The sequence below is a fragment of the Giraffa tippelskirchi genome, chromosome 10 (assembly GCF_054371585.1).
Source record: "Giraffa tippelskirchi isolate mGirTip1 chromosome 10, T2T-mGirTip1v1.2.pri, whole genome shotgun sequence".
Classification (NCBI taxonomy): domain Eukaryota; kingdom Metazoa; phylum Chordata; class Mammalia; order Artiodactyla; family Giraffidae; genus Giraffa; species Giraffa tippelskirchi.
In genome coordinates, this window is record NC_137284.1 from 38,110,579 (window position 1) to 38,136,866 (window position 26,288).

General features: G+C 41.3%; 1 protein-coding gene and 1 long non-coding RNA gene across 14 annotated transcripts in view; one reads left to right on the plus strand and one right to left on the minus strand.

Annotated features, from left to right (window-relative positions):
• Positions 1–1,766: 1,766 nt before the first annotated feature.
• Positions 1,767–24,285, minus strand: LOC145524326 (uncharacterized). The gene is made up of 3 exons (XR_014067401.1): positions 23,940–24,285; positions 23,391–23,545; positions 1,767–4,427 (listed from the first exon to the last, which is right to left on the minus strand). It is a non-coding gene; the product is annotated as an uncharacterized LOC145524326 (long non-coding RNA).
• Positions 24,286–25,031: 746 nt separating this feature from the next.
• Positions 25,032–26,288, plus strand: part of EED (embryonic ectoderm development) — a 30,387-nt gene continuing 29,130 nt past the window's right edge. For all 13 annotated transcript variants that reach the window (XR_014067399.1, XR_014067400.1, XM_081536338.1 and 10 more), the window contains exon 1: positions 25,032–25,163. Coding sequence is in view for 11 of the 13 variants with exons in the window: in XM_081536338.1 (XP_081392464.1) it covers positions 25,050–25,163 (114 nt within the window). In the remaining 2 variants the exon portion in view is untranslated. The remainder of the gene's footprint in view (positions 25,164–26,288) is intronic.

The following is a 26,288-nucleotide window of genomic DNA, read 5'->3' on the forward strand; positions in this document are numbered from 1 at the left end:
CTCAATCAATACAAGGTGTTGAGCATTAAAATAAACTGTTAGAGGAGAGAACAAGAAGGCGGAGGAGCAGGTGGACATGGAGTACGTCTCTCTCCATGGATACATCAGGAATACACCTTCAGACAGAGAAGTGCGTGCAGAACACCAGCTGAGAGCGGGCAGGAGGACCTGACCAGCGGAAAAGAATATATAGACCCACGCAAAACACGGTAGGATGAAGGAACTAGGGGGAGAAACAGGAGTGTTAGTAGGACTGGACCTGCTCTCATCGGGTGGAGGAACTGAAGCAGGAGTCTGATCCCCATATCGGGGCTATTGTCTGAGTCAGAGGAGAAAGATTTAAGGGTGAGAGTGAAACAGCTGATCTGTGGCAGCCTAAATGGAATAAGAATCAGACAGTCCTTGCCGCAGCCATACATACCCCGAATGACACAGTGGCTGGGAGTTTGGAGTTTAGGGATTGTGGAGCAATCCCAGGGCGAGGGCTGCTGGTGACTGTGGAGAGACGGATCGAGGGGCTGTGAGGGAGGAGATCGTGGTGGGAAATGCCTGGGAGGAAAGCCAGGCAGACATGGAAGCAAGGCGATTCTGCTGAGTCACGCGTAGGGGGTGGAGCCATCACCATAGCCTCTCTCCCCCCACACGCCAGCATTGGCAGCTGAACAATAGAGAGGCTGGCCCATCAAACGCCTGCGGCACTGAACTACAGAGTAGAACCCCATCCAGGTTGATTCTTTAAGTGCCTGATGCACTGATCTACAGAGCAGGACCCCAGCCATGGAGCCCCCTCTATGTGCCTGACACGCCAAACAACAGAGAAGGACCCCAGGCAAGGGAGCCTGTAAGTGCCTGAACGGGCGGAGCTAAGGAGAAAGACTGGCCGAAGAGGCCTTCTGATCACCAGCTACAAGAGGCTCAAAAAAAGACTCTGATAGGGCCATAACTCCTGCAGCGGAGGCAGTCCGTGTCCCTGCACACTTGGTGCCACCAGGGTCCCCACAAACCAAGCAGCTGCGCCACCTTCACGCTCAACTCTCACTGGGGCAGAGCTGCCACAGGCAAAAAAAGTCTTGCATCTGTGCAGGCAGGGTAGGTTACCGAAGAAATCAAAAGAGAAATAAAAAAATTTCTAGAAACAAATGACAATGAAAACACGACAACTCAAAACCTGTGGGATATAGCAAAAGTAGTTCTAAGAGGGAAGTTTATAGCAATACAATCCTACCTCAAGAAACAAGAAAAACATAGAATAGACAACCTAATTTTACACCTAAAACAACTGGGGAAAAAAGAACAAAAAACGCACAAAATTAGTAGAAGGAAAGAAATCATAAAGATCCGAGCAGAAATAAAGGAAAAAGAAATGAAAGAAACAATAGTAAAGGTTAATAAAACCAAAAGCTGGTTTTTTGAGAAGATAAACAAAATTGACAAATATTTAGCCAGATTCATCAAGAAAAAAAGAGAGAAGAATCAAATCAACAAAATTAGAAATGAAAAAGGAGAGGTTACAACAGACCATGCAGAAATACAAAGGATTATAAGAAACTATTATGAATAATTATACGGTAATAAAATGGATAACCTGGAAGAAATGGACAGATTCTTAGAAAAGTTCAATCTTCCAAGACTCAACCAGGAAGAAATAGAAATTATGAACAACCCAATTACAAGCACTGAAATTGAAGCTGTGATCAAAAATCTCAGCAAAATTCTCAGCAAACAGAATTCAGCAACACATCAAAAAGCTCATACACCATGATCAAGTTGGGTTTATTCCAAGAATGCAAGGATTCTTCAATATATGCAAACCAATTAATGTGATATACCATATTAACAAATTGAAAGATAAAAACCACGTTAATCTCAATAGATGCAAGAAAAGCCTTTGACAAAATCTAGCACCAATTTATAATTAAAACTCTTCAAAAAAATTGGCATAGAAGGAACCTACCTCCACATAGTAAAGGCCATATATGATAAGCCTACAGCAAACATTATTCTCACTGGTGAAAAACTGAAAGCATTCCCCCAAAGATCAGGAACAAGACAAGGGTGTCCACTTTCACCACTATTATTCAACATAGTTCTGGAAGTCCTAGCTTCAGCAATCAGAGAAGAAAAAGAAATAAAAGGAATCCAGATTGGAAAAGAAGAAGTAAAGCTCTCACTGTTTGCAGATGACATGATACTGTACACAGAAAACCCTAAAGATAATATCAGAAAATCACTAGAGCTAATCAGTGAACTTAGCAGGATACAAAAATCAGTACACAGAAATCACTTGCATTTCTATATACTAACAATGAAAAATCAGAAAGAGAAATTAAGGAATCAATCCCATTCACCACTGCAACAAAAAAATTAAATATCTAGGAATAAACTTACCTAAGGAGACAGAAGAACTGTACACAGAAAATTATAAGACACTGACGAAAGAAATCAAAGATGACATAAACAGATGGAGAGATATTCCATGTTTCTGGGTAGGAAGAATCAATATTGTGAAAATTACTATACTACCAAATGCAACCTACAGATTCAATGTGATCTCTATCAAATTACCAATGGCATTTTTCACAGAGCTAGAACAAAAAATTTCACAATTCATATGGAAACACAGAAGACTCCGAATAGCCAAAGCAGTCTTGAGAAAGAAGAATGGAGCTGGAGGAATCAACTGTCATGACTTTAGATTATACTACAAAGCTACAGTCATCAAGACAATATGGTGCTGGCACAAAAACAGAAATATAGACCAATGGAACAAAGTAGAAAGCCCAGAAATAAACCCATGCACCTATGGGTACCTTATTTTTGACAAAGGAGGCAAGAATATACAATGGGGCAAAGACAGCCTCTTCAATAAATGGTGCTGGGAAAACTGGACAGCTACATGTAAAAGAATGAAATTAGAACACTTCCTAACACCATACACAAAGATAAACTCAAAATGGATTAAAGACCTAAATGTAAGACCAGAAACTATACAACTTTTAGAGGAAAACATAGGCAGAACACTTCAGTTCAGTTCAGTTCAGTCACTCAGTCGTGTCCGACTCTTTGCGACCCCATGAATTGCAGCATGCCAGGCCTCTCTGTCCATCACCAACTCCCGGAGTTTACCCAAACCCATGTCCATCGAGTCGGTGATGCCATCCAACCATCTCATCCTCTGTCGTCCCCTTCTCCTTCTGCCCCCAATCCTACCCAGCATTAGGGTCTTTTCCAATGAGTCAACTCTTCGCATGAGGTGGCCAAAGTATTGGAGTTTCAGCTTCAACATCAGTCCTTCCAATGAACACCCAGGATTGATCTCCTTTAGGGTGGACTGGTTGGATCTCCTTGCAGTCCAAGGGACTCTCAAGAGTCTTCTCCAATACCACAGTTCAAAAGCATCAATTCTGTGGCGCTCAGCTTTCTTCACCGTCCAACTCTCACATCCATATATGACCACTGGAAAAACCATAGCCTTGACTAGACGGACTTTTGTTGGCAAAGTAATGTCTCTGCTTTTAAATAAGCTATCTAGGTTGGCCATAACCTTCCTTCCAAGGAGTAAGCGGCTTTTAATTTCATGGCTGCAATCACCATCAGCAGTGATTTTGGAGCCCCCCCAAAAAAACTCTGACACTGTTTCCACTGTTTCCCCATCTATTTGCCATGAAGTGATGGGACCAGATGCCATGATCTTAGTTTTCTGAATGTTGAGCTTTAAGCCAACTTTTTCACTCTCCTCTTTCACCTTCATCAAGAGGCTCTTTAATTCTTCTTCACTTTCTACATAAGGGTGGTGTCATCTGCATATCTGAGGCTATTGATATTTCTCCTGGCAATCTTGATTCCAGCTTGTGTTTCTTCCAGCCCAGTGTTTCTCATGATGTACTCTGCATAGAAGTTAAATAAGCAGGGTGACAATATACAGCCTTGACGGACTCCTTTTCCTATTTGGAACCAGTCTGTTGTTCCATGTCCAGTTCTAACTGTTGCTTCCTGACCTGCATACAGGTTTCTCAAGAGACAGGTCAGATGGTCTGGTCTTCCCATCTCTTTCAGAATTTTCCACAGTTTATTGTGATCCACACAGTCAAAGGCTTTAGTCAATAAAGCAGAAATAGATGTTTTTCTGGAACTCTCTTGCTTTTTCGATGATCCAGCAGATATTGGCAATTTGATCTCTCGTTCCTCTTCCTTTTCTAAAACCAGCTTGAACATCTGGAGGTTCATGGTTCACGTATTGCTGAAGCCTGGCTTGGAGAATGTTGAGCATTACTTTACTAGCATGTGAGATGAGTGCAATTGTGTGATAGTTTGAGCATTCTTTGGCATTGCCTTTCTTTGGGATTGAAATGAAAACTGACCTTTTCCAGTCCTGCAGAACACTTGCTTTGACATAAATCAAAGCAAGATCCTCTGTGACCCACCTCCTAGAGTAATGGAAACAAAAACAAAAGTAAACAAGTGGGACCTGATTAAACTTAAAAGCTTTTGCACAGCAAAGGAAACTATAAGCAATGTGAAAGGATAGCTCTCAGAATGGGAGAAAATAATAGCAAATGAAACAACTGACAAAGGATTAATTTCCAAAATATACAACAAGCAGCTCATACAACTCGATGCCAGAAAAACAAACAACCCTATCAAAAGGTGGGAAAAAGACCTAAACAGATATTTCTCCAAAGAAGACATACCTATGGCTAACAAACACATGAAGAGATGCTCAAGATCGCTCATTATTAGAGAAATATAAATCAAAACCAGAATGAGATATCACCTCACACCAGTCAGAATGGCCATCATCAAAAAGTCTACAAACAATAAATGCAGGAGAGGGTGTGGAAAAAAGGGAACACTCTTGCACTGTTGGTAGGAATGTAAATTGATACAGCCACTATGGAAGACAGTATGGAGGTTCCTTATAAAACTAGGAATAAAACCACCATATGACCCAGCAATCCCACTCCTAGGCATATACCCAAAGGAAACCAAAATTGAAAAAGATATATATATCCCATTGGTAATTGGAGCACTATTTACAATAGAACATGAAAGCAACCTAGATGCCCATCAACAGAAGAATGGATATAGAAACTGTGGTACATATACACAATGGAATACTACTCAGCCATAAAAAGGAATGTATTTGAGTAAGTTCTAATGAGGTGGATGAACCTAGACCCTATTATACCAACTTAAGTGAGTCAGAAAGAGAAAGATAAATATTATATTCTAACACACATATGTGGAATCTAGAAAAATGGTACTGAAGAATTTATTTACAGGGCAGCAATGGAGAAACAGACATAGAGAATAGACTTATGGACATGGGGAGAGGGGAGAAGAGGGTGAGATGTATGGAAAGAGTAACATGGAAACTTACATTACCATATGTAAAATAGATAGCCAAAGAGAATTTGCTGTATGGCTCAGGAAACTCAAACAGGAGCTCTGTATCACCTAGAGGGATGGGGTGGGGAGGGAGATGGGAGGTAGGTTCAAAAGGGAGGGGATATATGTATACCTGCAGCTAATTCATGTTAAGGTTTGAAAGAAAACAACAAAATTCTGTAAAGCAATTATCCTTCAATAAAAAAGAAAAAGAAAAAAATAAACTGTTAGATGCTTAGACTCTGAAAAAAAATACAAAGTGTTATATTACTATGATAAATGCAATGAAGAGATAAATGTAAGTATCACAGGAGAGCAAGAAAAGGCACAATCACTTCTGGTTGATAAAATAACAAAAAGTTTCCTAGGAGGAGAAAATTTAGATATTCTAAGATGAAGGGTAAAGTCATTTCAAGTGATGGCAATGTAAGAGCACAGAGGTGAGGAAGCTACAGAACATAAATGTTGAACAGTTTTCCTGCTGTATCACATACATGAAGAAGCCTTTAGGAAACAAGAATGCCAGGTAAAGAAGTTTAGTCTTAGCTTATGAGTAAAAGACATGCTTCATTTATTTGTCATACTTTTCATCCTCAAATAACTTTTGTAAAATTACACAGAAATTTGGACTTTCTTGGTGGTCTAGTGACCAAGACTCCACGCTCCTGATGCAGGGGGCCCAGGTTCAATCCCTGGTCAGGGAACTAGGTCCCACAGGCTGCAGCTAAAGATTCCTCATATAACAATTAAAAGACCCAGCTGAGTAAAAAAAATAAGTAAATAAATAAACATTTTTAAAAAATAGAAATCTCTTTTTGCAATTCATCTGAGCATGTGTGAAAGTTCCCCCTCATGACCCTATACATTGTCTAGTTAAAACCAAGTTTTAGTCACTGGTAAGCCAAAGAATCTCCTGGGGGTTCGATGCAGGAGACAGGGTGCTCAGGGCTGGTGCACCGGGATGACCCTGAGGGATGGGGTGGGGAGGGAGGTGGGAGGGGGGTTCAGGCTGGGGAACACATGTACATCCATGGCTGATTCATGTCAATGTATGGCAAAAACCACTACAGTATTGTAAAGTAATTAGCCTCCAATTAAAGTAAATAAATTAATTTAAAATGTTTTAAAAAAGAAAAATAAATAAAGACCACAGGCCAAGCAGTAAAAACAACAAAAACAAAAGCAAAGAATCTCCTGGCTAAGTGGTCTCTTGGGACAGGGGAATTAACTAGAGATGGCAGAGTAAGGAAAGCCTGATCCTTTCAAGTTATGGCTTCAGAAACACTTTAACTTATCAAGGGCTATGAAAAGAAGTAAGGTTATGCTTGTCCTGTTAAATAGGATCATCTCTTGGATAAACACTTAAATGACATAAAAAATATATGCAGAAAAAGAATAAAAGTTCATGACAGATAACACTCGATTTCAAGATTCACTATAAAGCTAGAGTAATTCACTATTCGTGAAAGGATAAACATGCAGACCAATGAAATAGAAGAGAAAACCCAGAACTAGAACTGCACAGTTGCAATCAGTTGATTTTTTTGACAGTGGTGCCAAGGGGAAAGAAAGTCTTTACAACAAATGGTGTTGGAACCGCTGGATATACACATGGGAAACAAAATTAAACCTCAATCTTTATCTCACATCATACAAGAAGATTAACTCAAGATTAACTCATATATATCTAAATATAAAAGCTAAAGCTATGAAACTCTAGAATAAAACATAAAAGAAACAATTTTGTGACCTTGGAGTGGGATTTCTCAGAGAACAGAAAAAAAAGAAGAAATTATTTAAAAACTGATCATTTGAATTTAATCAAAATTCAGAACTTTTTACTACTTTAAGAGCTATCATTAAGCAAGTGAAAACACAGTTATGGACTAGAAAAAACTGTCCATGGTTCTGTATATAATAGGCAAAGGACTTGCAAATAGGACATATAAAGAACTCCTATAATTCAGTAAAAGAAAGACACAAAATTTTTGAAAATGGACTGAAGACTTGGACAGACCCCTCACCAAAGAAGATAATTAGATTAAACAATGTGCTCAATATCAGCAAAATGCACATAAAAACCATAGCAAGACACCACAACACACCCACCAAAATGGCTAAAATTAAAAAGACTAACAATACCAAGTGGTGGGAAGAGCACTTGCAGAGCAAATGGAAGTCTCACGTATTTGCCGCTGATAATAAAAATATAGTACAACCACCTGGAAAACGGATTTGATAGCTTCTTGCATTGGCCATCATACATTTGCCATATAATCAAGAATTCTACTCCTAGGCATCCACCCAAGGAAAATTGAAACATACGTCTACCCAAAAACTTATCCATGAATATTTATAGAAGCCTTATTCATAATAGCCTCAAACTATAATAAACTCAATTATCTATCAACAGGTAAATGGGTAAACAAATTATTATGTATCCATACAATGAAATGCATACTCAGCAGTAGAGAGAAACAAACTATATATGCATGCAACAACAGAATGAATCTCAAGAAGTTACGTATGCATAAAAGAGCACATACTGTGGGATCAAATTTATATGAAATTCTAGCAAATGCAAACTAATCTACAGCAACAGAAAACAAATCAGTGGCTGTATGGGATGGAGGTAGAGGATAAAAATGACTACCAAGGGGCACTAGGGAAGGTTTTGGGATGATGGAAAATTCTGTATCTCAGTGGCAGCTGTTACACTGGTTTCAAAATTCATTGAGCTGCATACTCTAAATGAATGTAGTTTATTACATATAAATTATACCTCAATAAAGAATGAGAGGTACTAGGCATGCCAGGTGCAATGTTAGGGCCTTGTGGGACACACAGAAGAGTAGATTTTACAGCTCCCCAGACTTCAGAGTAGAACATGAAATGTGCATAGCATTCAGTAAAGATAGAAGTCTTTTCCTTTGCCATCTTTCCTGACTTACCAGCCCAACAAATGCCATGCATTTGGCTCAAAGTTAAAAGTTTACAAAGGCAAGCAAACAACCTCTACAAGACCCAGAACTCCCACAGCCTCCAGTTTTGGGTTGGGAATGGGAAGACAGAAATGCCTACTACAATCTGGAATGATGATTTCTGCCAGGGGAGGGGGGGCATATAGGATGTCAGGGACTTGCGTTTGTTTGGTTAGTGATGAGTGATGACTTCCTGGAGCAAGTAACATCTAAACTCATATTGAAAGAGTGAATTGTAGTTAATCAAAACAATGTTAGCTGTCACCCCAGAAACACTCCCTTTCAGCATCAAGAGTGACATCCAATATGCTTGTGTATATATTTTGGGTTAATGCTTCCACAACTAACCAGTTTTTCAAAAAGGTTTTCAAAATTGGGGGTAATTTATATATGCTTTTAGTTTAATACCAAAAATGTACATGTGTGTTAACCAAAATACTAACACTTTCATGACTAAAGTCCTAACCCAACTTTGCACACTATAGCTTGGTATACTGCTATATATTATAAGTAAGTGTTAGTTGCTCAGTCATGCCCGACTCTTTGCAACCCCATGGACTACAGCCCACTAGGCTCCTCTGTCCATGAGATTTTCCAGGCCAGGCAAGGATGCTGGAGTGGATTGCCATTTCCTTCTCCAGGGGATCTTCCCAACCCAGGGATCGAACCCGGGTCTCTTGCACTGCAGGCAGATTCTTTACTGACTGAGCTACAAAGGAAGCCCAATACATTATGTTATACATTATAGCTTGTTATAACTACACACATATATGTATGATTGATTCACAGTTTCAGGTGTACAGTCAAGTGATTCCGTTATACATATACATATATGGAGATATATATCTATTCTTTTTTTTTTCTTGGCCACACCACATGGCATGTGGATTCTTAGTCCCCTGATCAGGGATTGAACCTGTCCCCCTTGTATTGGAAGTGCAGAATCTTAACCACTGGACTGCCAAGGAAGTCTCTCAAATACATACATATACATATATATATTCAGTTCAGTTCAGTTCAGTCTCTCAGTCGTGTCTGACTCTTTGCGACCCCATGGACTGCAGCACGCCAGGTCTCCCTGTCCATCACCAACTCCTGGAGCTTACTCAAACTCATGTCCATTGAGTTGATGATGCCTTCCAACCATCTTATCCTGTCATCCCCTTCTCCTCCCGCCTTCAATCTTTCCCAGCATCAGGGTCTTTTCCAATGAGTCAGCTCTTTGCATCAGATGGCCAAAGTATTGTAGTTTCAGCTCTAACATCAGTCCTTCCAATGAACATTCAGGACAAATCTCCTTTAGGATGGACTGGTTGGCTCTCCTTGCAGTCCAAGGGACTCTCAAGAGTCTTCTCCAACACTATAGTTCAAAAGCATGAATTTTTCTGTGCTCAGCTTTCTTTATAGTCCAACTCTCACATCCATACGTGACTACTGGAAAAACCATAGCCTTGACTAGATGGACCTTTGTTGACAAAGTAACGTCTCTGCTTTTTAATATGCTGTCTATGTTGGTCATAACTTTCCTTCCAAGGAGTAAGTGTCTTTTAAATCAGTGGACTTAAAAAAAAACTTTTTATTTTACATTGGAGTATAGCTGATTAACAATTTTGTGATAGTTTCAGGTGGAGAGTGAAGGGGCTCAGCCATACATAAACATGTATGCGTTCTTCCCCAAACACCCCTCCCATCCAGGCCCCAACATAACATTGAGCAGAGTTCCCTGTGCTATATAGTAGGAATTTGTTGGTTATCCATTTTAAATATAGCGGTGTGTACATGTCGATACCAGACTCCCTAACTATCCCTTCCCCCCATCTTTTCTCCCTGGCAACCATACGTTCATTCTCTAAGTCTGTGAGTCTGTTTCTGTTTGGCAAATAAGTTCATTTGTATCATTTCTTTTTAGATTCCACATATAAGGAATGTCATTATGTAAATCAGTGGACTTTGAGTAAAGCAGATTGTCCTCCATAATGCAGGTGGGCTTCCTCCATCCAGTTGAAGGCCTGAATAGAACAAAAAAAATGACTGCCCACAAACAAGAGAGAATTCTGCCAGCAGATGGGCTTTGAACCTGAACTGCAGATTTTGAACTTTTCAGACTTCATAACTAAGTGAGCGAATTCCTTTAAACCCGCTCCCCCCGCCCCTCCTACACATACACTTCCTATCGCTCCCATTTCTCTGGAGAACTCTCACTGATATACCCTCCTTGAACTTTGACATAAGATTTAGAAAATGCGCAGTGGATAAATGAAATTAAAGGAAATTATCATGTTTACCCTAGCTATGGATAGGCATGGTCTCATTAAGTGCACATCTCAAATCTTCAACATTTCAAGTATTTGAATTTTAGAATATCCCTGAGCATTTTACTGCGCATGTTTTCCTCTGCACTTTTAAACTCATGCACACTCTGAGGGCTTCCCTGATAGCTCAGATGGTAAAGAATCTGCCTGCAATGCAGAAGACCCTGGTTTGATTCCTGGGTCAGGAAGATCTGCTGGAGAAGGGACAGGCTACCCACTCCAGTATTTTTGTACTTCCTTGTGGCTCAGCTGGTAAAGAATCAGCTGTCAGTGTAGGAGACCTGGGTTTGATCCCTGGGTTGGGAAGATCCCCTGGAGGAGGGAAAGGCTACCCACTCCAGTATTCTGGCCTAGAGAATTCCATGGGCTGTATAGTCCATGGTGTTGCAAAGAGTCGGGCACGACTGAGTGACTTTCACTTTCACACTTTGAGGAGTGTGTGTGTGTTAGTTGCACAGTCATGTCTGACTCTTGGCGACTCCATGGACTGTAGCCCATCAGGCTCCTCTGTCCATGGATTTCTCCAGGCAAGAATACTGGAGCGGGTTGCCATTTCCTTCTCCAGGGGATTTTCCTGACCCAGGGATCGAACCTGGGTCCCCTGCATTGCAGGCAGATGCTTTACTGTCTGAGGTACTGTAATCCATATGTTTCTAATTATTTATACTTAACTGATCAAAATCTCTTTCCACAGCTGTCACTCTGAGCCTTCTGAATGCTTTAGCTCTATCAAGTCTTTGTTCTAAGAATCCGAAGTCACTTTTTGCTCACTTAAAGAAATGAAATAAAGTAAAAATCCAAGTTGGAGTAAATTTGAAATGTATACTTTTTTAATTTAGTTCTTGCTCTGCTTCTCAAGGCACATTTATTTTTACTTATCACATTTTCATCAGGAAAAAACTGCCTTGGACCTAAAACCTATTGAAGATTCTCTTGCAGACATATTTTTAAATATATACAGATCTTCAAAAGCAGCAAGTTATTTCTGTATCAAGCTTATTTACATTAAGTATATTTCTTTTCTTGCCTTGGTTATATATACTAATGGTGGACTAGTATCAAGTTGAGTGAATCCAAGTGTATTAGAGATTGTTTTTCTTTTCCCCTTTAAGTGCCTCAGGTAGTATTGCAAAGTCCATGTAATTTAATCTATGTAATTACCTTTTCAACACAAAACACTTCCATGGTGTTGCCTTATTCCAACAAAACCAGCCCTATCTGATCCAACAGATGAATATTCCTGAGACATCATACAACAATCCAATATGGACACAGGAAATAGGAAAAGGAAATACTGACAAAGAAATTAGAAATGTAACTTTGCACCTCTAAGGTGCTAACTCAAATTTTTAATTTAAACATAAGATCTCAGTTTTAATTCAGTTCTTACTCCCCTTCTAGAGGCACATTTAGAGAAGGACATGAAGGACACATTTAGTCGGGGCACTGACTTTAACTTATAGATAGTAGTGAATTTCTTAAGGCTGATTAATAGTCTTTTAAACAATTTAAAGATTACAAATATTAAAAAAATCCTCCTGTTTCTCTGGCTTTGATAGCTAAACTTTAATTTTAGAATTGTTCATTTATCTCTATTATTCCAGATGCTAAGATAATGACAGTTAATAAACCTGGCAATGATTGTCATCTGTTTTTCAGAGAACTAAGCATACACTATGAACCATGCACCAGACAAAAGTTGGTCTTCAAACAGCTAGGTACTTAATGCTTAAATGTATCACATTAGGTATAGAGATGCTTTTTAAAGGAATGAAAGAGAATTAGGCAATTTTAAAAAATTCATTTATTTGATTGCTTTTCAAATTAAAATAAACTTTTTCCTCAATCCCAAAGTAATACATGCTTATTAACAAAAATACAGAGAAGCAGAAAGAAAGAAATAGAGGATATACTCAGGTCCACCACCCACCCAGAGATAAACATGTTGACAATTCAGTGCAAAGCCATCTGGTGCAGAGATGAACTCAGATCCCAGAGTAAGTACTTTTAAATTTGTCTCCACCATTTACCACCATTTACATCTGTGAGCTAGTGATTTAATTTCTCTGTCTCTTCTTCTTCATCTGTAAAATAAAGGTGCAAGGATGTGGTGAAGATTATGAGATAAATCATGCAAGGTCCCCGGCATACAGCAAACCTTCAGTGAATGTTAACTCTTTGTTCAACTTTCTAGATTCCTTCTGTCTTAGCATTTTCATCTAGGGACAATACTGAGTCTGATTTACATTTGAAAAGAGCACTGAGTGTCTCAGAAGATAGTCACAGAAGATAGTTATAATCAGACACTGTCTCAGATCAGTTCAGTTCAGTCACTCAGTTGTGTCCGACTCTGCAACCCCATGGACTGCAGCATGCCAGGCTTCCCTGTCCATCACCAACTCCTAGAATCTACTCAGACTCATGTCCATCATGTCAGTGATGTCATCCAACCATCTCATCCTCTGTCGTCCCCTTCTCCTTCTGCCTTCGATCTTTTCCAGCATCAGGGTCTTTTCCAATGAGTCAGTTCTTTGCATCAGGTGGCCAAAGTATTGGAGTTTCACCTTCAGCATCAGACCTTCCAATGAACATTCAGGACTGATTTCCTTTAGGATGGACTGGATGGATCTCCTTGCAGTCCAAGGGACTCTCAAGAGTCTTCTCCAACACCTTCAAAAGCGTCAATTCTTCGGCACTCAGCTTTCTTTATAGTCCAACTCTCACATCCATACATGACTACTGGAAAAACCATAGCTTTGACTAGATGGGCATTTGTCGGTAAAGTAATGTCTCTGCTTTTTAATATGCTGTCTAGGTTGGTCATAGCTTTTCTTCCAAGGAGCAAGCGTCTTTTAGTTTCATGGCTGCAGTCACCATCTGCAGTGATTTTGGAGCCCCCAAAAACAAAGTCTCTCACTGTTTCTATTGTTTCCCCATCTATTTGTCTTAAAGTGATGGGACCGGATGCCATGATCTTAGTTTTTTGAATGTTGAGTTTTAAGCCAACTTTTTCACTCTCCTCTTTCACTTTCATCCAAGAGGCTCTTTAGTTCTTCTCCACTTTCTGCCATAAGGGTGGTGTCATCTGCATATCTGAGGTTATTGATATTTCTCCTGGCAATCTTGATTCCAGCTTGTGCTTCATCCAGCCCAACATTTTGCATGATGTACTCTGTATATAAGTTAAATAAGCAGGGTGACAATATACAGCCTTGATGTACTCCTTTCCAGTACTGTTGGAACCAGTCTGTTGTTACATGTCCAGTTCTAACTGTTGCTTCTTGACCTGCATACAGATTTCTCAGGAGGCAGGTCAGGTGGTCTGGTATTCCCATCTCTTGAAGAATTTTCCCCAGTTTATTGTGATCCACACAGTCAAAGGCTTTGGTGTAGTCAATAAAGCAAAAGTAGATGTTTTTCTGGAACTCTCTTGCCTTTTCGATGATTCAGTGGATGTTGGCAATTTGATTTCTGGTCTCTCTGCCTTTTCTAAATCCAGCTTGAACATCTGGAAGTTCACGGTTCACGTATTGTTGAAGCCTGGCTTGGAGAATTTTGAGGATTACTTTGCTAGCATGTGAGATGAGTACTGTTGTGCAGTAGTTTGAACATTCTTTGGCGTTGCCTTTCTTTGGGATTATAACTATCAGAAGATAGTTATAATCAAAATATATTTTCTTCCTTCTTGCTGTTGTTTAGTTGCTAAGTCATAACCTTCTCTTTGGCAGCCTGCCAGGTTCCTCTGTCCATGGGATTTTCCAGCAAGAAAACTGGAGTGAGTTGCCATTTCCTTCTCAGGGAGTCTTCCAGAGCTAGGGATCAAACCTGCGTCTCTTGTATCTCCTGCACGGGCAGGTGGGTTCTTTACTGCTACACCACGAATGAAGCCTAATTTCATCCTACCTTTTTTAGAACATTTATTTTAGAAGGGGGATATTGTGGATAAAATCTTATTATTCCTAAAATCAAGGCTGGTTATTTTAAAGCCCAAGCAAGCTCTTCTTCCAAAAAACAAAATATATTTATCATTCAACAACTTTTCATGCAGTAACAAATGTTTCAGTCTCTCCTACAGATTGTCTCATTTACTGCTCACACATAACTCTTTTGACAGCATAAAACATTAGAATTAACTCTATTTTTTTAGCTAACTCTTCCCTTAGATAAAGGACAGATTATTGTTGTTTCCACTGGCCCTTGAAGACCATATTTAGATTTGGGGAGAAGTAAAATCACATGTCTCTCTGCTCAACACTGAAAGTTAAAAATTCCATGTGCTTCTCCTCCTATTTTTTCTTATCTTATTTAGAGACACCACCACCCAGGAATTCAGGCATACTATTAACCTGAGTCACTCTATGCCCCTCTCTCTTCATCCCTCACATTCCATGAATTACCGAGTTCAGTTGATTATGTCTCTTAAATGCCTTTGGAAACAACTCTTTACCTTCCATATTCTTTGACTGTCTGACTTCAGGTCTGCAGCGTTGCAGTGGCCCTGGAGTTCGTTTTCCTGCCTCCAGTCATACCCACTGACTTCTGCCAAAAGGAAAACTCTTCTTTGACCACCCATTACTTACAGACTAATGGCAGAAGGCTTTTCATAATCTGGCCCCTTCCCAACTAACAAGACATCCGTTTATAGATGATATGCCCAAGTATTAGCATTATGCTGTAAAATATACCTCTCCAGTGACAAAAACAGAAATGTCTACCCTTTACAGCACTGTCTTCTTGTTATTAAGGAAACCAGAAAGTTGAACTAACGATCATAAGGTAGTATTTGGTAAGCAAAGCCACTGCATAATCACCACAGATTTTATTCAGGCTGTCACTGATCCGAGTAAACTTTCCTTTATTCTCAATGGAGTGTGCTTTTCCAGTGATTGGAATACAGTATTTGCATCCACTGAGTTGTCTTTGCCTCTCTGACTCTATTAGGAAAGACTGATAAAAATGTATTTTCCAAGATAATTGCCACCTCATTATAAAGACTTCTCATATGTCCACTAAGTTAATATTATACATCCCCCTAACCATCTTATTCTAGTTCTGTATTCAGTGTTGGGAATTTCTACTATAGGACTCATTTGTATTTTTATCACTATAATAATTCATGAAGGTCATTTTCTTCTAGAAAGCTGAAAGTGTTATGATAAAAAGGACTAGTACATGGGTCAGCCAGATGTGGGTTTGAATTCTGATTCTCCCACTCGCTTTTTGAGTGGCCTTTCTCTAGTATCTTCACCTCTCCAGCTACTCTTCCCTCTTCCATAAAAAGCAGATAATATGGTACTGGCTTCACAGAGTTATTGAAAGAATTAAAGGGCAAGCTGCATGGAAAACACTTTCTACAGTACTGGATGCACTCAATAACGAAAACACTCAGTAAAGTCAATCTAAGTGATCATCTTTTTATTCATGGCAGTGAGAAGCCCTGTGTGTAGGATGGGAACGATTAGGCACTCTTGCTTTTACTCTTAGTGGTTTATCAATTTTGGGAAGCAAGAGCACTTTCTCTTTTAAAATATTTTGTCCATTATTGAGTGAAGAGACTTTCTCAAGCAGCTAGAAATATGCATTTGGTTTACCTCTGTCTTCTTACCAGACTGTCAGTTACTAGAGGAGACGCATAATATTTTAGTTAATTTTGAATCTCCAGGACCTAGAAAGTGCCAGGCACATAGCAGGGGCTTAAAAATATGTTTACTAAGTGAATAGCTAAATTTCTAGAAACTGTTATAAGACATTTCTGAATTTATCATCTAGACCAGTGGTTCTCAAAGTGTGGTTCTTGAATCAGCAGCTTAGGCATATCCTTCAGTTTATTGGAAATGTACACGAAAGGGCCCTTTCCCAACATAGTGCATCAGAAGTTCCAGGGTGGAGTCTGTTAAACTGTGATTTAACAAGATATTCAGCTGACTTGAAAGCCTCTTATAGTTTGGGAACCACTGATCCAGATAACTGGGCTTCCCTGGTGGCTCAGTGGTAAAGAATCCGCCTGCCAGTGCAGGAGGTGTGGGTCTGATCCTTGGGTCAGGTAGATCCTCTGAAGAAGGAAATGGCTACCCACTCCAGTATTCTTGCCCGGAGAATCCCACGGACAGAGGAACCTGGAGGGCTACAGTCCATGGGGTCACAAAGAGTCAGACACGACTTAGCAACTAAACAACAACAACAATCCAGGTAATTAACATCATTTTTTAAATCTCAAAAACATTATGCTGAGCAAAAGAAGTCAGAGACAGGACTTCACTGGTGGTTCAGTGGTTAAGAATCCACATGCCAGTGCAGGGGACAAGGGTTCAATCCCTGGTCCGGGAAGATTCCACAGTCTCAGAGCAATTAAGCCTGTGTGCCACAACTACCAACTCTGCTGTGCTCTAGAGCCCAGGAGCCAGAACTCCTGAAGCCCTTGTGCCCTAGAGCCCATGCTCTGCAACAAGAGAAGCCGCTGCAGTGACCAGTCCATACACTATAACTAGAGAGTAGCCCCCACTTGCTGCAACTAGAGAAAAGTCTGCACAGCAACAAAGACCCAGTACAGTGAAATAGAAATAAATAAATAAAATAAAAAGCAGTCAGAGACAAAAGAATTATTTCTTTTACATGAAGTTCTAGAATAGGCAAAACTAATACAAGGTGCACAAATCCATAATAGTGTTTTCCCTGGAGGGTGGGGTGGTGGTTTGAACAGAAAGAGGCAGGAGGAAAGCAGACTGAGTGGGTATATGCTTATGTTAAAATCTATCAATCTGTGTACTGAAAATCTGTGAATTTTGCTACATTTAAATGCAATACCAACAAAAAATTAAGATGAAATAAATTAATGCCCTTTGAATTCTTTCTGTATGAGTCTTATCAGCAGGAGATCTATTTTTACATTGTAGTCTTAAGATGGTCTACAAGGTTCCACATGATCTGACCCCCTACCTACTTTTTCTAACCTTATCTGTCACCACTCCTCCTGTCACTTTTTCAGTCCTTCTCCAGCAGTGATCTTTCAGTTTCACAATGGTATACATTCTTATCCTGTCCCAGGGCCTTTGCACATGTTGCTACTACTCCCTGGAATGTTTCTTGTTCTTTCTTTTCACCTGGTTAACTCTCTTTCTCCTTTGGTTCTCATTCCCTGTTTCGCAGGGAAACCTTACCAAATCCTACTTAACTGTGTGTCCATGGAAACTTCTGTAGAGCTGCTGTCTACACTCGTGCAGGTTATTCATCTAAAGAATGGTTCCCAGCTGAGGTAATGGTGGCTGAAATCTGCTTTAGTCCACTTACAATGCCTTGCACAAAGATCAAGGCCGTGTCACTTGGCTGAAGGGCTGCCTTTTTCTAATTCATCAAAGGCATAGTTGGCTTGTCAAGCTAGGTTGTTTCTGCCTATGGAGGTGCCTCTTAAAACATAGCACAAAGACACTCTACAGACTAACAGCAGTCCTGGTTTTGTACTTTCTCTTCATAGTAGTTTTACCTTTATCTGAGCGAATATTTGGTTAATGTTTAAGTACCCCCTACACAGTCAGCTCTATGACACTAGGAAACTGTCTAGTTTTGTTTATTATCAAGTATTTCCAGCACCTAGAACAGTGCCTGGCACACAATGGTGGTAGTGGTGGTTTAGTCATTAAGTCATGTCCGACTCTTGCAACCACATGGACTGTAGCCTGCCAGGCTCCTCTGTCCATGAGATTCTCCAGGCAAAAATACTGGAGTGGGTTGCCTTGTCCAGGGGATCTTCCCGACCTAGGAATTGAACCTGGGTCTCCTGCATTGCAGGGAGATTCTTTATGGACTGAGCTATGAGGGAGCACTCAGCAAATATTTCTGAAATGCATGAGACATTTTTCACTGCTGGAAGACTAGGTAGATCCTCTTATTTTCCCTCTTTCCCTCTCCCACTCTCCCCTACAATTACCACACTGCTTTGCACATAAATGACATTCAGTAAATTCCTCCTGATTGACTTTAAAATGTTCAAAGAAGCCATATGATGTTCTTTTCCTAGAAAAGTGGATCTGCAAGCATCTGATTACACACTGCCTGAGTGATGATGAACAGCTGCTATTTATGAAGCAGAAGAGACAAAAAATGTTGAATGAATGATAAATAGACTTCAGTTGAAATGGTAAGGATTTAATTTAGCTTTTGAAATTCATTTCCTGATATGAAGCTTACAAAATACTAAAAGGCAACACAAAAGGAGGCTGTGAAAAAATTTCATTCTTTATAAATAGATTATATTTGAACGTTTTCCAAAATAAATCAAGTACTTATTTGCAGGTTAACGGGTATTTCTGACCTGAGTTCTCAACAGTCTGATATGAGACAGATTTTTTTTTTTTAAATAAGGTTTTTCATAGGGAATAATTTTACAGAAAAGTTGGAAAGTTTTTCTCATTAACATCTTACATTACCATGGTACACCTACCAAAATTAAGAAATTGGAACACATAATTATTAACAAAACTTCAAACTTCATTTGAATTTCCTGTTTCTCCAGTTATCTCCTCTTTCTGACCCAAGTGAGACAGCCTTCTAATATTCTTCAGTGGTGTGTAAAAGATTGTGTGTTCTAGATATCAAGCTCTGTAAGTAGAACTATACATATCTAGAGTTGCCTGGGGTCCTTCATCTTGAGGCAGAAGTACTCTCCAATCAATCAGACTTGATTAGGATCCGTAGCTCTATCACTTGGAAGAGCTGTGTGCTTATGAGCAACTTGTTTAATTACACTGAACCATGGTTTCCATGGGGTTTCCCTTGTGGTTCAGAGGGAAAGGATCTGCCTGCAATTTAGGAGACCCGGGTTTGATCCCTAAGTTGGGAAGATCCCCTGGAGAAGGGAATGGCTACCCACTCCATTATTCTTGCCTGGAGAATCTCATGGACAGAGTAACCTGGTGAGCTACAGTCCATGGGGTTGCAAAGTATCAGACATGAATGAGCAAATAATACACACGTGCTCTACACATCTGTTTTGTTTTTGGCCACCGCACGGCTTCCTGGATCTTTGTTCCCTGACCAGGGACTGAATCCAGGGCCCTCAGCAGATTGGAGTCCTAACCACCAGATCACCAGGGAATTACCTCCACATTTGTAAAATGTAGGTAGTAAGACCTCTCCAACTGTGATGGTTTCTGAAATCTTTCACAGTAAGATAATTCAGTATTGAAAAACATGATTTTAATAGGTAACTAGTCTTTTGCATTTATTAAACAAATATCATAAGAATAGCACTCTAAATATCATACCTGTGATATTTTATATGTTGAATTAGAAGAGGGTTCAGAACAGCCTGACTAAAGACTCTTTAACTAAACATTAATCAGGCTCCTCTGAGCCCTGTCCTCAACTAGACCTTATCCTCAGTTCAGTTCAGTTCAGTCGCTCAGTCGTGTCTGACTCTTTGTGACCCCATGAACCGAATCACACCAGGCCTCCCTGTCCATCACCGACTCCAGGAGTCTACTCAAACCCATGTCCATTGAGTTGATGATGCCATCCATCTCATCCTCTGTGGCCCCCTTCTCCTCCCACCTTCAATCTTTCCCAGCATCAGGGTCTTTTCTAATGAGTCATCTCTTCACATCAGGTGGCTAAAGTATTGGAGTTTCAGCTTCAACATCAGTCCTTCCAATGAACACCCAGGACTGATCTCCTTTAGGGTGGACTGGTTGGGTCTCCTTGCAGTCCAAGGGACTCTCAAGAGTCTTCTCCAACACCACAGTTCAAAAGCACCAATTCTTCGGTGCTCAGCTTTCTTTATAGTCCAACTCTCACATCCATACATGACTACTGGAAAAACCATAGCCTTGACTAGATGGACCTTTGTTGGCAAAGAAATGCCTCTGCTTTTCAATATGCTATCTAGGTTGGTCATAACTTTACTTCCAAGGAGTAAGCGTCTTTTAATTTCATGGCTGCACTCAACATCTGCAGTGATTTTGGAGCCCAGAAAAATAAAGTCAGCCACTGTTTCCACTGTTTCCCCATCTATTTGCCATGAAGTGATGGGACCAGATGCCATGATCTTAGTTTTCTGAATGTTGAGTTTTAAGCCAACTTTTTCACTCTTCTCTTTCACTCTCATCAAGAGGCTCTTTAGTTCTTCTTCACTTTCTGCCATAAGGGTGGTGTCATCTGCATATCTGAGGTTAATTGGTATTTCTCCCGGCAATCTTGATTCCACCTTGTGCTTCATCCAGCCCAGTGTTTCTCATGATGTACTCTGCATACAAGTTAAATAAGCAGGGTGACAATATACAGCCTTGACGTACTCCTTTTCCTATTTGGAACCAGTCTGTTGTTCCATGTCCAGTTCTAACTGTTGCTTCCTGACCTGCATACAGATTTCTCAGGAGGCAGGTCAGGTGGTCTGGTCTTCCCATCTCTTTCAGAATTTTCCACAGTTTATTGTGATCCGCACAGTCAAAGGCTTTGGCTTAGTCAATAAAGCAGAAATAGATGCTTAATTCAGTTTTCGCAAGAATTCTGCTAAATTGGTTTAGCAAGAATTCTCCAGGTTTGATATTTGATAACCCTGGTAAGCTGGATTAGGAAGAATCCCCCTACTCTTGATGTCTCCTTTAGCAAATCTCCATCCACCAACTTCTCTGTAGAGGAGGAAAGACTTTCCCTCTAACCTTCTGGGTTTGATAGCTATGCCTAAGAAACAAACTAAAAGCAAGCAAGTTACTAAAATAATACATAAATTTATTAATTTTAATAACACATGCAGGGGGCATCGTGGGGGAAAAATTGAATATCTAAAAAAGCAGTGATCTTTGAGAGTTTATACCAATATCAGTAGGAGAAGGGGAAGGGAGATGTATGCCACTTGGCCAAGAGTAATGTTTTAGAAAGGTGAATGGGCTCAGAATAGAGGGGAGGTAATGATAGTGTGTTGCATAATTTCTCTGGGTGTGGTGTTGAGTCCTGACTTCTAGTCTCTTCTTCAGTGATAAGAGCCAATCTTTCCTGATTGCCGAAACTCCTATGGAGGGAATTTATGACAGTTCAGTTCCTTTTGGAGGACTATCTTAAGGCAGACAAGTGGAGCTCAGAGAAGTCTGTTTTCCAAAGTGTCTTCACCTCAGAATTATTACTTCCCTGGTGGTCCAGTGGCTATGACTCCAAGCTCCCAATGCCAGGGCCTGGGGTTCAATCCTTGTTTGGAGAAATAGATACCATATGCCCCAACTAGTTCACAGGCACCACGAAGACTGAAGGTCCTGCATGTTGAGACCAAGACCCAGCGAAGCCAAATAAATAAATATATATATATATATAAATGTTAAAAAATTAATATACCAAAGCAACAAATTGCAAGTGACACGTCTAACTCCTTCACCCCCCACTCTTCTCCTTGGTTATAAATCCCCAACTACCCTTGCTGTATTCAGAGGTGAGCCCTATCTCTCTCTCCTACTGTGACAGTCTTGACATTTATCATGGTAGTACTGAATAAAGTTCCTGTTTTAACAAGCATCAGAATAATTTTTTAACATTAGCAACAACGAGTATTAACTAATTTCTACTTATTATCTCTGATTCGTTGTACAAAACTTTAAAAATATCCCTCCAAGTTTTAACAAAACTCTTTAAAAATATTTTTGTTTTGTTATGGGTATCATGAATGCTGAAAGACATTTTCCTTCCATATGTGTCCTTTATCCAAATGAAAGGGACAGAGTAAAGGGACAAAGTAGGTGATCAAATAGCTAATCCCACTAGGGGATTATAAGTAGGAAAAAATACGGGAGACCCCACAAATTAATGATTACTCAGGAAAGCACATTTACTTAACCACAAAACCAAGCAGGCTTGCTTAGCAACAAAACCATGCACTAGAAGCACAAGGCATGACCCAAAACAATAAAACAGTGGTGGCGTGAGACCGAAATCCTGCCCAGCGAGCTCAATAGGTTAATGATCCTTAGGTCATACTCTGCACACATAAAAAACAATAACTCTGAACCTAGCTTGACCATGTAAGGACAAGAAAACTTCCCTGTCCAACCTGGAGGAGGAACTGATGATGGAAGCATGAGGTCTACTCAAGAAAGACAAAGAAGGTCTTCTCCTCCTCCCCTCTCTTCCTCTGACTACAAAAATGTAACCCACTAAGTACTCAGGGCACAGCACCCCCTCGCCCACCTGCTTGTAAACCTCACAAGCGTCCTATTCTAACAAATCGTTGTATCTATCACTTTGCCTCTCACTAAATTCTTCCTGTGCTGAGACATAAAGGACTGTGGTACTGAGCTCTTTGGAGCCCCCTGAAACGACACCATTGAGTTTCACAGTCGTTCAGCACTTTTTAAATTTTATGAGAACAAGTTGATTCCCACTTCCAGCTCCCACTGATCCCAGATACAAAGAGTAATTTGGATTGGAATTGCTTTAGTTGATTTCCCTTTTATTTGTACGACTGTATTTCACAAACATCCTTCTCAACAGATAAGTGGGGTATGTTTGTCTCTGCCCATGAACATGTCAAACAAGGCACATCTTACTTTCTCAGTGGAGACTCCATACTAGTCTCATCTCTCTCTCTCACCAACTAACTGATTAGTAGCGCCTGGCACATTAGGAGTTCAACAAATAAGTGCAATTACTATACTAAATCCAAACTTTTTTTTCAGCTTATTTTTTTCTTAAATCTTCATTACAAAAACATCTAAATTCTGTCCTGCCTCACCTCTCTTATTCTCAGGAGTTCTCTCCTTGTCTCCAAAAGAAGTGACTTGCCATCTGCAGTATGTTAAGGCATCATGCAGAAGTAGTTCAAGGACACTAGAATTTTATGGATGGGGCATTCTTCTACTGTTTATCCAACAGGTGATGTAGTGAGGTCTAGAACACACAAAAAAGTAGATACTAGCCAGTAGTGCTCAAGAAATGTTAGGTCCCTTCTTTTATTGTCATTTTTACAGATGAGGACAATGATGGCCAGAAATATAAGCAGTCACAGCTAAGTTCTCAAAGAGGCAGTTAAGAGGGAGCTGTCTTTTATTTCTTATCATAGTTCTCCTTTTCTGGGCTACTCCTTTGGTTATGTGGCTTAATGACCCATCTAACAAATCCACGAGGCTCACCAATACACTTAGCACCTGTCAAGAGCCCAGACATAACACAAACAGTTTTATAAAACATCACAGTTTTTGTTTACTTCCTCTATAATTTTATTGTCAAAATCACGCCCCCAAAATAATTGTGCGTTATTTAAGTCCCATAGTCTCATACATACTTGGAGGTGAACACTGCTTTTCAGGCCTTGGCATTGTTCAGGGCCGTTAACATTCTTTAAGAGGTAAAGGAAGCACTTTGGGATGTAATTCAAGGGAGTCTAGAATTATAATTTTAGGGTATTCCTACTTAAGCCCTATCCAATATTGGCACTAACTGGACGAGGATAATCATTCCTTGCGATCAATATTCACTAGAATAAATATTCATCAAGAAATTAGGACGGACTCAGGGGACTACGATTGGGTAGCGCCTTGAGATCCATCCTTGGCCACGGAAACCCGGTGGAAGACTACCTGGTTGGAAAACAAGATTTCCAAGAGGAGGGGCCTGGAGGAGGCGGGCCCGGACAACCAAGCGCGAGCACAAGCCCCGGCGCATGCGCACCTGTTAGCGGGCACCTTCCATTCGCTAGGCAGGGGAGGCAGGTGCGAGACTCTCTACAGTTTTTTAATTTCTGTTCTCAACCACAAGTGAGGTGGCGACCAGTTGCGCGCATAACGTGACAGCGTTACTCCTCGAGTTCAAGATGAAGAACACTCAGCACAGACGCCCGAACCGTGAGGCGACTTCTCGTCTGGTTCCCCCCGTCCCCTGGGAACCGAGTCGGCCCGTCCATTCCACAGACTTTCGAGTCCTCGCAGCGGGGTCGGGGGATCGAAGGATTGGGCCAATTGCGGCTGAACCGTCTCTGGAAGGAGGAAGGGGGTGAGGCAGCACCCCCTCTTCAGAGTTCCGCCTCTCCCTTTACAGGGCGGTCGCGGGGAAGGGGGACGTTGGAAATAACTGCCCTCGGAAGCCGACGGATCCCACACCCGCTCCGTGCAAACTGCCGGGAGGGCGGCGGGAAGAGGGCAAGACGGGAGCGGGGACAGGGAAGGACCCAGGAAGCCGCGCGGGAGGGCGCGCGCGCGCGCGCCCCTTTTTCAGCAGTGTGGCGGGGTCGCACGCACGCCCGCCTCGGCGGCTGGGCGCGGTTTGCGACAGTGGGGGGAGCGGCGGCGGTGGCGGCGGCGGCAGCTTTGCGGCAAGCTCCGGCCGGGCTTGCTTGACGGCGGTGTGGCGGAGGCCCCGCCCCCGGCGACAGGAACCTGGAGGGAGGCGGAGGAATATGTCCGAGAGGGAAGTGTCGACAGTGCCGGCGGGAACAGACATGCCTGCGGCCAAGAAGCAGAAGCTGAGCAGCGACGAGAATAGCAACCCGGACCTCTCTGGAGACGAGAATGTGAGCGCAGCCCCCCAGGGCAGTCCGGTCGGGACTTGGCAGTCAAAGTTTTCAATTCTTTTTAAACTGTGGGCGCGGGGGCGGGCGGACGACTGTGGTAAGGTGGGGGGGGGGGGAGGGAGAGGTGTCACCGCTCTGCTGAGGAAAACGCGGGCGTGGAGGAGAAAATCGAACTCGTCTCTGAGAGGATTTTTTTGAGCTGGGGCGCCGAGAGCGAAAGGAAACTTCGCGAAGGAGAGTGTGGTTGGGGCCAGAGCGTGGTGGCGGAGGGTCGGAGGGGGTCTGCCCTGAGAGCGTTCTGCGTGGAGGGGGAGAGTTTGGGCCTTGGGGGGAAAGTGCGGATCTGAGATTCCAGTAGTTTAAAAGGCAAGTTAGAGGTGTTTTTTGTTTTTCTAAGACAGTTGGAAGGAGGGGCCAGCGTGTGTTACGGACTTTTAAAAAAGGGATTTAGGGACCGTGTCCTTCTTAGACCCTTCCAGGCGGTCCAGGATGGGAAGAGTAGATCTCGGACGTCAGGGGTTTCGGTGACTCTCTTAAAGGGGCTTTTGTGTTTGCTCCTGTCTCTCTGTGGAGAAGGGGTGCACCTGACAGTCGGTCTCACTTCTGGAGGAGAACTGCGAGAGCCGTCTCCAGAGTTGGAGGGGGAGCGACTCTTAAGGAATGATAAGGGACAGTTAGTCTTTCGTCGGTTTTCACTAGGATAACGGGGACAACCTGGAAGACACTAGGCAACTGTGGTAAAGGTAGATGGCTTTAGGTGTAGGCTCGTGGTCTCGCATGTGTAAAGGTGCTTTGGAATCAGATTTTTTTTAAACTTTTTTTAAATAGTCATAACGCTATTCTGTCCCAACAGTTGACCCCACTGTGTTTAGGTGAGACGCCAGTGATAACCGAATTGACGTTAATTTTCCGTTTCATGTTTTAAGTTTGTACCCAATAAGTTCAGAAAAAAAAGTCTGGGCGGTTCATTCAAAGGTGATAACTCTAAAATGTGAACCCTCCGAGGAATGACTTCTGAAGTGTTATAGAAGGGTGGCGTAAGTTCTTTCTCTGAGTTTGCCTAGTTTTAAGAATAAATGCTGTGTCTTACATACCGACTGAAGCACATATATGGCATGGTAATCA